This window comes from Neopsephotus bourkii, unplaced genomic scaffold (genome assembly GCF_033783945.1).
Source record: "Neopsephotus bourkii isolate Nb327-2 ecotype Australia unplaced genomic scaffold, CSIRO-AGI_Nbou_v1 NB_855, whole genome shotgun sequence".
NCBI classification, from domain to species: domain Eukaryota; kingdom Metazoa; phylum Chordata; class Aves; order Psittaciformes; family Psittacidae; genus Neopsephotus; species Neopsephotus bourkii.
The window spans coordinates 175,429-187,849 of NW_026901351.1; the positions used below are offsets into that span (position 1 = coordinate 175,429).

The 12,421-nt window shown below is 44.1% G+C and overlaps 1 protein-coding gene across 1 annotated transcript; it reads right to left on the reverse strand.

Moving 5' to 3' along the window:
* Nucleotides 1-11,472: 11,472 nt before the first annotated feature.
* LOC133213890 (large ribosomal subunit protein eL6-like) lies at nucleotides 11,473-12,147 on the reverse strand. Its single transcript, XM_061356489.1, is given in 1 exon segment — nucleotides 11,473-12,147. A coding segment is annotated over 1 exon segment (591 nt). The 5' UTR covers nucleotides 12,103-12,147; the 3' UTR covers nucleotides 11,473-11,511.
* Nucleotides 12,148-12,421: the final 274 nt, after the last annotated feature.

Below are 12,421 nucleotides of genomic sequence, written 5' to 3' on the forward strand. Positions count from 1 at the left end.
CACTAAGCCACATCATCCAAGGCTCTGTCCAACCTGGTCTTGAACACTGCCAGGGATGGAGCATTCACAACTTCCCTGAGAAACCCACTCCAGTGCCTCACTGCCTTCCCAGTAAAGAGCTTCCTCCTTATATCCAATCTAAACTTATCCTGTTTCAGTTTTAACCCATTACCCCTTCTCCTATCACTACAGTCCCTAATGAACAGTCCATCCCAAGCATCCCTATAGGTCCCCTTCAGATACTAGAAGGCTGCTATGAGGTCTCCACACAGCCTTCTCTTCTCCAGGTTGAACAGCCCAACTTTCTCAGCCTGTCTTCATACGGGAGGTGCTCCAGCCCCTTGATGATCCTCGTGGCCCTCCTCTGGACTTGCTCCAACAGTTCCATATCCTTTTTATGTTGAGGACACCAGAACTGCACACAATACTCCAAGTGAGTTCTCAAAAGAGCAGAGTAGAGGGGCAGGATCACCTCCTTCGACCTGCTGGTCATGCTCCTTTTGATGCAGCCCAGGATACGGTTGGCTTTCTGGGCTGTGAGCGCACACTGAAGACGGCTCATGTTAAGTTTCTCATCCAGCAGCACCCCCAAGTCCTTCTCCACAGGACTGCTCTGAATCCCTTCTTTGCCCAACCTGTAGCTGTGCCTGGGATTGCTGCAACCCAGGTGTAGGACCTTGCACTTGGCATGGTTAAAATTCATAAGGCTGGCATCAGCCCATCTCACAAGTGTGTCAAGGTCCCTCTGGATGGCATTCCTTCCCTCCAGCATATCAACTGAACCACACAGCTTAGTGTCATTGGCAAACTTGCTGAGGGTGCACTCAACCCCACTGTCCATGTCACCAACAAAGATGTTGAACAAGACCAGTCCCAACACTGATCCCTGAGAGACACCACTCGTTACTGGTCTCCAGCTGGACATTGAGCCATTGACCACAACTCTTTGCATGTGGCCATCCAGCCAGTTTTTTATCCACCGGGTGATCCACCTATCAAACTGATGTCTCTCCAATTTAGAGACAAGGTTGTTGTATGGGACAGTGCTGAATGCTTTGCTCAAGTCCAGGTAGATGACGTCAGCTGCTCTGCCCCTGTCCATCAGTTCTGTAGCCCCATCATAGAAGGCCACCAAACTGGTCAGGCAGGATTTCTTCTTAGTGAAGCCATGCTGGCTGTCACCAACAACCTTATTGTTTTTCATGTGCCTTAGCATGCCTTCCAGGAGAATCTGCTCCAAGATTTTGCAGGCACAGAGGTGAGACTGACTGGTCTGTAGTTCCCTGGGTCATCCATTTTCCCCTTCTTGAAAATGGGAGTTATTTTTCCAGTCATCGGGAACTTCACCTGACTGCCATGATTTTTCAAATATAATGGACAATGGCTTAGCAACTTTATTTGCCAGTTCCTTCAGGACCTGCAGATGGATTTCATCAAGTCCCATGGACTTGTGTACGTTCAGGTTCTTAAGATGGTCTTGAACCAGATCCTCTCCTACAGTGAGCCCAAGGTCTTCATTCTCACACTCCCTGTGTCTGCCTTCCAAGACTTGGATGGTGTGGTCAGAGCATTTGCCAGTGAAGACTGAAGCAAAGAAGTCCTTGAGAACTTCAGCATTCTCCAAATCCAGCCAGCCAGTTCTCCTGATAGCTTCTAGAGAGGGCCCACGGTGTCCCTAGTCTGTCTTTTATTTGCAGTGTACCTATAGAATCCCTTCCTGTTATTTATCACATCCCTAGCCAAGTTTAATTCTAACTGGGCCTTAGCTTTCCTAACCTCGTTCCTAGCTTCCCGGACAACATCCCTGTACTCTTCCCAGACCACCTGTCTTTGCTTCCATCTTTTATAAGTCTCTTTTTTTTTCCCTCTAAGTTTTCTCAGCAACTCCTTATCCATCCATGGAGGTCTCCTAGCCCTCCTGCTACGCTTCCTTCCAGCCAGGACGCAACACTCCTGAGCTTGTAGCAGGTGATCCTTGGATATCACCCAACAGTCTTAAGCCCCCCTGCCCTCTAGGGCTATATCCCATGGAACCTTACTAAGCAGGTTCCTGAAGAGGCCAAAGTCTGCTCTCCTGAAGCCCAGAGCAGTGAGCTTGCTGCACGCTCTTCTCAGTGTCCTGAGGATCTCAAACTCAACCATCTCATGATCGCTACAACCAAGGCTGCCCTGAAGCATCACCTTTCCAAAAACCCCTTCCCTGTTGGTGAGCATGAGGTCAAGCATGGCACCTCTCCTTGTTGGCTCCTTTATTACTTGCAGTAGGAAGTTGTCTTCCACACAATCGAGGAACCTCCTGGATTGCTTGTGCCAGGCCATACCTTCGCTCCAACAGGTGTCAGGGTGGTTGAAGTCTCCCACGAGAACAAGGGCCTGCGAGCGAGAGGCTGTTTCTATCTGTGTGTAGAGTGCTTCATCCAGAGATTCCTCTTGGTGAGGCGATCTCTAACAGATCCCCACAATAATGTCCCGCATAGCTGTTCTCCCTTTAACCCGGACCCACAAACTCTCTGTTGATTGCTCACCTGTCCCCAGACAGAGTTCCATATTCTCCAGCCTATCCCTAACATAAATAGCAACTCCCCCTCCCTGCCTGCTGGGCCTGTCCTTTCTAAAGAGCCTGTAACCTTCCATTCCAACACTCCAGTCACAGGAGCCATCCCACCATATTTCTGTGACACCTATTATATCTGTTGTGGTTTAAGCCCAGCCAGTAACTCTGAGCCATTGCAGCCGCTCACTCACTTCCCCCAGTTCCTCCCCCCCACTCCCAGAGGGATGTGGAGAACAGAAAGAATGTAACTCTTACGGGTTGAGGTAAGAACAATCCAGTAACCACGGTATAACACAAACCACTATTGTTACCACCAATAAGAATAATGATAAGGGAAATAACAAGGGAAGAGAATACAACCGTTCACCACCCACCAACCGATACCCAGCCCGACCTGAGCAGCAATCGAGCCCTTCCGGGTAACTGCCCCCAGTTTATATAGTGTGCATGACGTGCTGTGGTATGGAATACCCCTTTGGCTAGTTTGGGTCAGGTGTCCTGTCTCTGCTTCCTCCTGGCTTCCCCTCCTCCCTGGCAGAGCATGAGACTCAGAAAGTCCTTGGTCAGAGTAAACATTACTTAGCAACAACTAAAAACATTGGTGTTATCAGCATTGTTCCCATGCTGAAAGTCAAAACCACAGCACTTCCAGCTACTAAGAAGGAGAAAAATGACTGCTACTGCTGAACCCAGTACAATATCATATCCCTGTAGATGTACACACATCTCTAATTCCTCTTGTTTCTTCCCCATGCTACGGGTGTTTGTATAGAGGCATCTGAGCCAACCTCCAAATGAAGACGTCTCATTGGCTGGAGTGGCTGAAATATCTCTGCATCACTCCAAGCATTTATTATAGGTGCTGGCAACTGACTGGGGGTGTTGGAATGGAATGATGTCCCCCTACCCCAACACATCTAGTTTAAAGCCTCCTCCCAAAACCAGCTCCATCAGCCCCCACTAGACCTGGCCTCCCAGATTGAGTCCCATGTTCTTCACACCCAAACCCCTGACTATGGCACCACCCTTCTAACTATTTATTAACCTGGCAAATACACCTAGCCTTTTTAAGGTCCTCCCCTCTATCCTGGAGAATTGATGAAAAGACAATCTGAGCTCCTGAGCCTCCAGCCACCTCTTCCAGGGCTCTGTAGTTCTTCCTAATATGCTCCAGGGTACTGCTATCTATATCACTAGCCCCCACATGGGTAAGTCAGTGGGACTTACTAGACGAGGCAGCCTCTCTGCGACATCTGTGATCTGCTCCCCTGGCAGGCAACACACCTCCCTTGAGACTGGGGAGACAAATAGGTGCCTCTGTGCCTTTCATAGTTGAGTCCCCTACCACTGACCCGCTGCTTTTTTTCCTGGTGGCACCAGTAATGATCCTCTTTACCAGCGCATCAGCAGGATTTTGATGTGGCGAGGTGTTTTTTTCCTCATCAGTCCCCTGCACAACGGCAAAGCGGTTCTGGGTGGGAACATCAGATTCAGGAGGAAGCCCCTTGCTTTTAATTGTCCTCTTCCCACCCACCCTTCCCCCGTTGTTTTTTTTTTTTTTTTTTTTTTTTTTGTTGTTGTTACTATTTCCCAGCTTCCCGGGTTAATGGCCTCCTTCTTTCCTCCATGAGCTACAGGGGACGCTTGAGGACCCTGCACAGTTTGGGCCTGGAGCACGTAGTTCTGCTTCCTCTCAGCTTCCCTGACGTCTTGCAGCCTATTAATAGCATCCCGCAGCTCAGCATCTGCTGCAGGAGAACCTCCACCAGGGAGCACCGAGTGCAGCCCTGATCATTGCGCACCCTCGCCTCAGGAGAGCAGTGGAGGCACTTTCTACACCCCGAGCTGTGCGCTGCAGCCTCCCCTCTCATCAGCTCTGTCTGGGTGCCTATGCTGCCACCGCCGGGGCAGCCAGAGCGAAGCTCCCAGACCGGGCCGCAGTGATGAGGCGCGGGCTCACCGCCCTGCTCCCCCTGACTAACGCGAAACACTCCCGGTCTCTCGCACTCCCTAGGGCGGGTTTTATCAGTCAGGGATGGAGCCGCCCCCCTGTGAGTCAGCTGCTCGCGTCAGCTGAGCTGCCGGTCCCTGGGCACGTCCTGTCGAGGATTTGGGGTTCGCTGGGTGGCTCTTGCTGCTGTGAACTGAGGCCCCTGGACGCTGAGCTTTCCCCCACTCGGGTGTTGAAGGCGTCCTCTCTCGAGCTTCTCACCAGCACTATCAGTTTGTCTGCTCTTATTACCTGTTGGAGCTCACATAACTATCACTATAAATTACCAGGATCAACAAATGCAAGCTCTTTCCAGAGCCATTTGCTTTGTTAAGTGCTGCAGGCTATTTCTGAAGAAGACCTGGAATCCAAACAGGCATATTACTATCTCACCACAAAATGATTTTTTTCACGAGCACCACCTTCTATTGGAAGAAACAACTTCCTTCAGACAACTTTGGTACTAGAACTTTAACTGGCCCATGCAGATAGAATAATGCTCTCACTTTACAGATCCTCTGGAGGGACCCACAGTGCTCCAGGGCAGAGATTTGTCACTCTTATACAAGGAATACCTTCCTGTTATTTGCTTAGCCATGAAGTTGCACTTCACTGGAGGCAATTCAAGGTAAAATTCAAATGAAAGCACACATCCCTGGCAGTGTTCAAGGCCAGGTTGGACAAAGCCTTGGGCAACATGGTCTAGTGTGGGGCATCCCTGCTCATGGCCAGGAGTTTGGAACTAGATGACCTTAAGGTCCTTTACAACCCGAACTAGATTGATTTATGTAAATTCACAGTAGGCAACACAGTTGCACTTGTTTATACAAGACAGCTGCAAATAAACCCTAAACAAACAAACTTAATAAATCAGAAATGTCCCTGTTTCTATGCCGCTTATAAAACTGGTCTGCTGTCATATCTTACCAAAGTGAGGGATGCCCTAACTTCCTACTGTTAGAGAGTTGGTCATTAAACAGATCTCATCAGAAATTACATGTGTCAGTGGGGCATGTTGAATTTTATTGCCAGTTTTTTTTCAACACCTTTAAGGGGTTTGTATAGATTTAACTTTATTCTATAAACTCCAGGAGGAGATTTCCAGCTGACTAGGTAAATGAGTTACTGCTCGTTAAAGGGTCAGTTGTCACAGGTGCATGATGGCCCTTCTCACTCCTTTGCAATTCTGTGACAAAAATAAGAATTTTACTAACCTGAAACAGATCTCTTGTTTTCCTGCTTTTATACTGATAGAGTTTAACTGGCTGCCTTCAGTGCCAGAGCATAGCTCAGCTGTCTTGTGAAATCCCACCTTGAATCTTTCTTGGCAAGGAGATGTCTGGCCATTCTGAATTAAAAATAAGCATGGTGTCATTTTCTTAGATAAAATTACAAGGGAAAGGAGAAATAGAAAAGGGGCTAAGCTGGTCAACAATTTTTTCTTTTAAGGATGGCACAGCACATGCTAGAACAGGTATAAGGAGTTCTTCCTCAAGGAGGAAGGAGCAGCAAAGAACATGCAATCAGTTGACTGCAACGCTATTCCCCATCCCCCTGTGCCACTGGGGAGGAAGAGGTAGGGAAAATCAGGAAGAAAAGAGAGGTATGGGGAAGGGTTTTTTAATATTTGGTTTTATTTCTCGTTATCCTATTCTGATTTGTTTGGTAATAAGTTAAATTAATTTCCCCAAGTTGAGTCTCTTTTGCTTGTGACAGTAACTGCTGAGTGATCTCTCCGTGTCCTTATCTCAACACGAGTCTTTTGTTAAATTTTCTCTTCCCTGTCCAGTTCAGGACATGGAATGATAGAGTGGTTCTGGTGGGTACCTGGCATCTAGCCAGGGTCAACCCACCACAGCATCTCAACATTGCAATACACAAAGTGAGAACACTGAATTTAGCTGAATTAGGAAGGTTAAAGAAGGAGCTACAGCCTTCTTAGGACAGCACCATTAATCTGTGGCTGATTCATTCAATACCCAAGGCTTCCTTAAAAAATTTCCAGTTCTTCAACTTTCCGCCTATAAAACTGAATATAAAAGATTGTTTATCAAGCTCACATGATTAGCAATTACAGGTCAGATGCACAGCATCTGTGTATACCAGCCCAGCATCACTGATACACTAAATGGGACCTGAATCCAAAGTTTTTAAAGGGGCAATAAATATATTCAAATGGCATAGCATACCCTCACCTCCCCTTGCACCCCTCACTTTTAAAATATATTTTTAAGGCTTGTTGCAAGTGTGCTTTAATTTTACATCAGTGACAAAAGGAGTTAGCCACTCCTTCACTGTCCAAACCAGAAGAAGGCTCTGCAGCATTCTCAAAGCTGTGGCAATTGCCATGGGAATTTATTGCAAAAGCCAGCAGGTATATAGAGACACATTATAAATGGCTGGCTGGTTTTGCGAAGCTGCTTTTACATGGTTAGCTTCTTCTGGGACACATATATCTATGACACAGCTTAGGTAAGTAACTGCAAAATGTCCATTTGATGTCAGGAGAATGCCAAGAGCAGGGTAAACTTGATCAGATTTAAAAGCAGTGCACCTGAGGGCAAAGCACACTAATTATTTTTCAGCTACATTCTATTTGTTTGATGGTCAGCTCTTCTATTTCCAAAATATTCACTAATCATAAACTTAAAGTGCTGGGATCATTTCACTGTTCTTATATTGTAAAATTAACTGAAAATATTTAAAAAGTAATGAAAAAATATTGGTGTTTACATAATTGCCTGAAGTGCATAAAACATAGTTCTTATGAGTGATAAAACAAAATCTAGTGTGGAGTGTGAGCAAAAACTATTGGTACTACTTGTTGCTCTCTTGACACCTGGACCTCGGAGCCTTTTGCCCAGAGCTGGTCTTTATATTGGATGCTCACTGTCTTTACATGTTTATTTCAATTTTTGTGATGTCATTTGCTAAACACTCAATAAAAGGAAGAAATGCTTCTCTGTCTCTTCAGACAGGTACCTTTGCAGAGAGACAAAACCCTTAGGAAATATTTTCAGAGATGTGCAGTTTGGCATAATTTTAATATCCTGGTTTAGGAAATGGTATAATCTACCCCTTTATAGATTCTGAATGATAGTTTAGTTTTATAGACCATAACAGTAACAGTTGTTCATTCTCAAGTCAACTGAAGGATGCCTAACTGTGCGTACGCCATATGGCCCTGGTCAGACTTTCCAGCATAATTCAAATGGAAAACAAAAGAAAACATATTGTTTGTATATTCTTTATCATAAGTAGGTTGTAAAATTGTTTAGACGCACATCAGAAATTTTCTAAGCACTGGAGGCTATGTTATTTTATGTTGTAAGTAAGCCAAAGGACTTCACTAGAGTTTTCACTCTTCACATCTGCAATGATTTTGACTCTTTTGAGCAAGCAACTGTTTCCTTCATTCAATGAAAACCACAAGTAACCTACATCAAATGACCAAGCTGGATTCCACCTTTTAGGGTCCTGACTTACAGTTTACTACTGTAACTGAGCAACACAGATCTAAAATGCTACAAACTCATAATATTAATGTTTTGAAAAAAAAACCGCCCTGCTTGAGTATGCATTATGTGTAAGAAATACTTAGAGTTTAGTAACGACCACTAACCCTCTTTAAGATCAACGTTTGCACATTACTTACAGGAAAGAAAGTAAAGAAACTGAAGTTAAAGGTAAGTAAGGAATGATGGAATTATGATGGAAAATTTTCTGTTATGCATTCTCCATTAGACCAGTTTAATAAGATGACTATAAGCATCCTTATCAACAACAATATACAGCTGGCTCTTTTTCATTACTCTAGCAGATGGAACATGTTACATAAAATGGAATAATGTGAAAGGTGTTAATACAATAATACTAGCTAAGAGTTGTTGCATCTACAGGGTAATTGAAATAAAGGTTTAATTGTTCCTTTATTCTTCTCACTTTTTTAGTTAGATAGCTTTTAAATCTGACAGTCACTAAACATAAATAGAAAAGAAAGTCTCTTTCTGAACTTCCTCATTTGAAAAATATTGGAGCAGAATTGAGAAGCATCACAAAACTGATGGTCTGGGTTGGAAGGGATCTTGAAGATGACTTGGTTCCAACCCCCCTGCCACTGGCAGGGACCCCTTGCACTAGACCAGGTTGCTCCAAGCCCTGTCCATTGTGGCCTTGAACAGTGCCAGGGATGGGGCAGCCACAGCTTCTCAGCAGCTTGTGCCAATGTCTCACCATTAAGGTCCTTCCTGGAGCTTTTGCCCTGCTGAACAAGCCCAGCTGTCTCAGCCTGTCTCCATAGCAGAGGTTCTGCAGCCCTCTTTGTGGCCATCTCTGGGTTTGCTCTGATAAGTCCACATCCTTTATATGTTGGGGGCTCCAAAGCTGAATGTAGTACTCCAGGTAGAGTCCTACAAAAGCTAAGTAGAGATGATTTATATGTGTATGGCACTTTGTCAGACAAACTGAAGAGCTGGTATTAGTATGTTAAGTAATAACACAAATTTGGTACTAGCCATGATATTTTGCTCCATCTGACAGGAAAGCCTAGCCTATAACTGTGTGGTCAATTCCTCAAGTGCAAGAAGCCTTGCCTTCTTTTTGTGGTGTAAAATATATTCAAACTACAGTCATATCCTTGTAAGTGCACTAAGCCACAGATGTTTTATGGGACCTCTCAAAAAAGAGACACTGGAGAATATATTTTATCTATTCATGTTGAAATGAAAGCATATACTTCTAGCACCATCAAAAACAAAAAGCCCAGTCCTGCTCCTCAGTGTGTCCAGTTTGTACTGCTTGCCTCATCAGGTTCTTATTTCAGAGGAAATAAATTAGAAATTAATATATTCAGCTTCAGCAATGAATTAGACATTTAACACTGTATATCTTCTATACACTTCTACATGATCAGATTTACTTCAGAATCTTTTGCTTTTGATAAGAAAAATCTTTAATTTCAAGTAAGACAGTGCTTCAAAAGAAACACCTTTGAAAGCTTTATATGTATCTGTTTCAATACATCTTGCAGCATTCTTTATGATTGAGAAGCCTGGATGCTGAATGTGAATTTTAGAGGACTAATCAATGACTCATATTCAATGTACATATACATGTGTATGTGTGCATATAAAATTTAAATGTTATTGCATAAATCAAAACCAGGTATTGAAAAAGTGCCTATAGCTTGGATCAGATCATCGGGACCACTACCAGAAAAACAGTTCATATGCTTCTGCAACAACAACCTGCTTCTTAAGGCATGGAGAAGTACTTTCTATAACAAAGGCAAATGAAAGAGAGATATTCCCAGTGTGTAAGACACAAGTGGCCTAAGTTCTTAACAAAAGACAGATTTCAAGTTTGTTATAATGCAGCTACAAACTATGGATCAGACCTTCTGATTTACAGGAAGCTATGTTGACTCTCAAGAAGTGAGGAGTAAATCTCATAGGCTTCTTCTTTTCTTTCCTTCTTTAAGAAGCTGATAAGCTTTTTCAGTAATTCTCAACAAAGAATCTATGGCTTTAGAGTATCCTTGCCCCCAGGCTACTATGGAAATGCTTGCTTTATTTTACACTGCAAGCAGTATCAGACTAACAGGGGCTCTTGAGCACACTAACCAGTGTGATGAATTTTGCCATCTCCTCCATCAGATACATTTCTGTTTCTGAAGAGAGACACAGAAGAGCGACATGCAATTACTGGAGTGTATCAGTTCAAGCAGCAGAAGTGAATGTGTAAGCAGAGATGAAGTGTTTTAATAAACTAATCATTATAATAACAGGCATCTTTAATAAAATTAAGCACACAGGAGAGGATCATAAGTCTGGACAAAAGTAGAAACTTAATTTTAGAAACCTAACTCTAAGTTAAAGGTGCCCATGGATAGAATTCTCAAAAATGACACACACACACACACAAACAAACAAAACCAAAAAAGGTACTGAAGTTCGGGTTTTTTTTAAATATTTTTATTATTATTTTAAATTATATTAAGCTTTTAGTTACCTTCAGAGAAACATTTCTGACTGGAAAAATTGCAAATCAGTATAATGATTTCCATAGTTCTCAGAGTTTTGACTTTAGTCTTTGAAATTATGGATTATATCGTAATAGATTCGTTATAGAATTGTAGACTCGTAGAATCACAGAATAGAGTTGGAAAGGACCTTAAGATCATCTAGTTCCGCCCCCCTTGCTATGGGCAGGGACACCTCACACTAAACCATGTCATCCAAGGCTCTGTCCAACCTGGCCTTTAACACTGCCAGGGATGGAGCATTCACAACTACCCTGAGCAACCCATTCCAGTGCCTCACTGCCCTCACAGTAAAGCACTTCCTCCTTATATCCAATCTAAACTTCTCCTGTTTCAGTTTTAACCCATTACCCCTTGTCCTATCACTACAGTCCCTAATGAAGAGTCCTTCCCCAGCATCCGCATAGGCCCCCTTCAGATACTAGAAGGCTGCTATGAGGTCTCCACACAGCCTTCTCTTCTCCAGGTTGAACAGCCCAACTTTCTCAGCCTATCTTCATATGGGAGGTGCTCCAGTCCCCTCATCATCCTCGTGGCCCTCCTCTGGACTTTTTCCAACATTTCCATGTCCTTTTTATGTTGAGGACAGCAGAACTGCACACAATACTCCAGGTGAGGTCTTACAAGGGCAGAGTAGAGGGGCAGGATCACGTCCTTCAACCTGCTGGTCACGCTCCTTTTGATGCAGCCCAGGATATGGTTGGCTTTCTGGGCTGTGAATATACACTTCTGGCTCATGTTCATTTTCTCATTGACAAACACCCTCAAGTCTTTCTCCACAGGGCTGCTCTGAATCTCTTCTCTACCCAACCTGTAGCTGTGCCTGGGGTTGCTCTGACCCAGGTGTAATTTAAAGAAAAACCCCACAAAAAAAAACCCTGTTTTTTCTGTCAAATTTAATGTGGTGCTTTCAGGGCAGTTAGAACATCAATTCTGAGGATAGATTCCATTGGAGACACAGAATGTAGAATGCAGGTACTCAAGGAGCTGAGGCAACTTTTTGATTTGCGCCAGGATCAGGGAATCCAACTCCTTCTGGTCCAACTTGCGCTGCTCTGTTATCTTGTGTTTTTCGTTCTCAGTGTCAAAGATCTTGCCTTCCTGGTACTTGAGCTTCCTCAGACTCTTCTTTTAGAAGTATGCATCAGTGAGATGCTTAGGAATTTTCACTCCAGAGATGTCTATCTTTGTAGATGTAGCAATAACACATTTCTGATGGGTCCTATGCAGGGGGACACGATTGACAGCCAAGGGTCCTGTAACAAGCTGCAGGCCTGTATCATGCTGCTTCAAAAAGATGACAAGCTTGCCTCTGTGATGACCGGTTGGCAGGATCAGAACAGTCCATGGAGTGATGAAGGCCCTCAGCCGCCTCTTGTGCTGGCTGAAGGGCTTCTTGCCATGACTCAAAAGCTTGTGAGGAACATCCTCAGTGGGATAGTACCTGGGCATTTTGTGGATTTTCACCACACTGCTGCCTCCGCTCTTGTCCCCACCCAGCGGCTTGGTGATGGTCATGCAGGGCTTCTCTCTTTTTTTTCTGTCCTTATTACTGGAGCAGTGTACTTGCACTTGTATAGTGTTTTCCTGGCATACGACAATTATGACAATTAAAATAATCAGGGTGCCATGCAATACAATTCTGTGTTTTAATGAAATGAAAAATAACACAGTAGGCTTATGTGACAAAAGAAAAAGCTTTTTAGCACCCTTATCTTCCCCAGTCTCCTTCTAGTGAGCCAAGCCTTACAGATGAGAACTGAATCCATTCCAGATGCCTAATTAGCCCCACAGTCCATTCAGTCTTTGAGCTGCACAGCAAGACCACCAATGATGG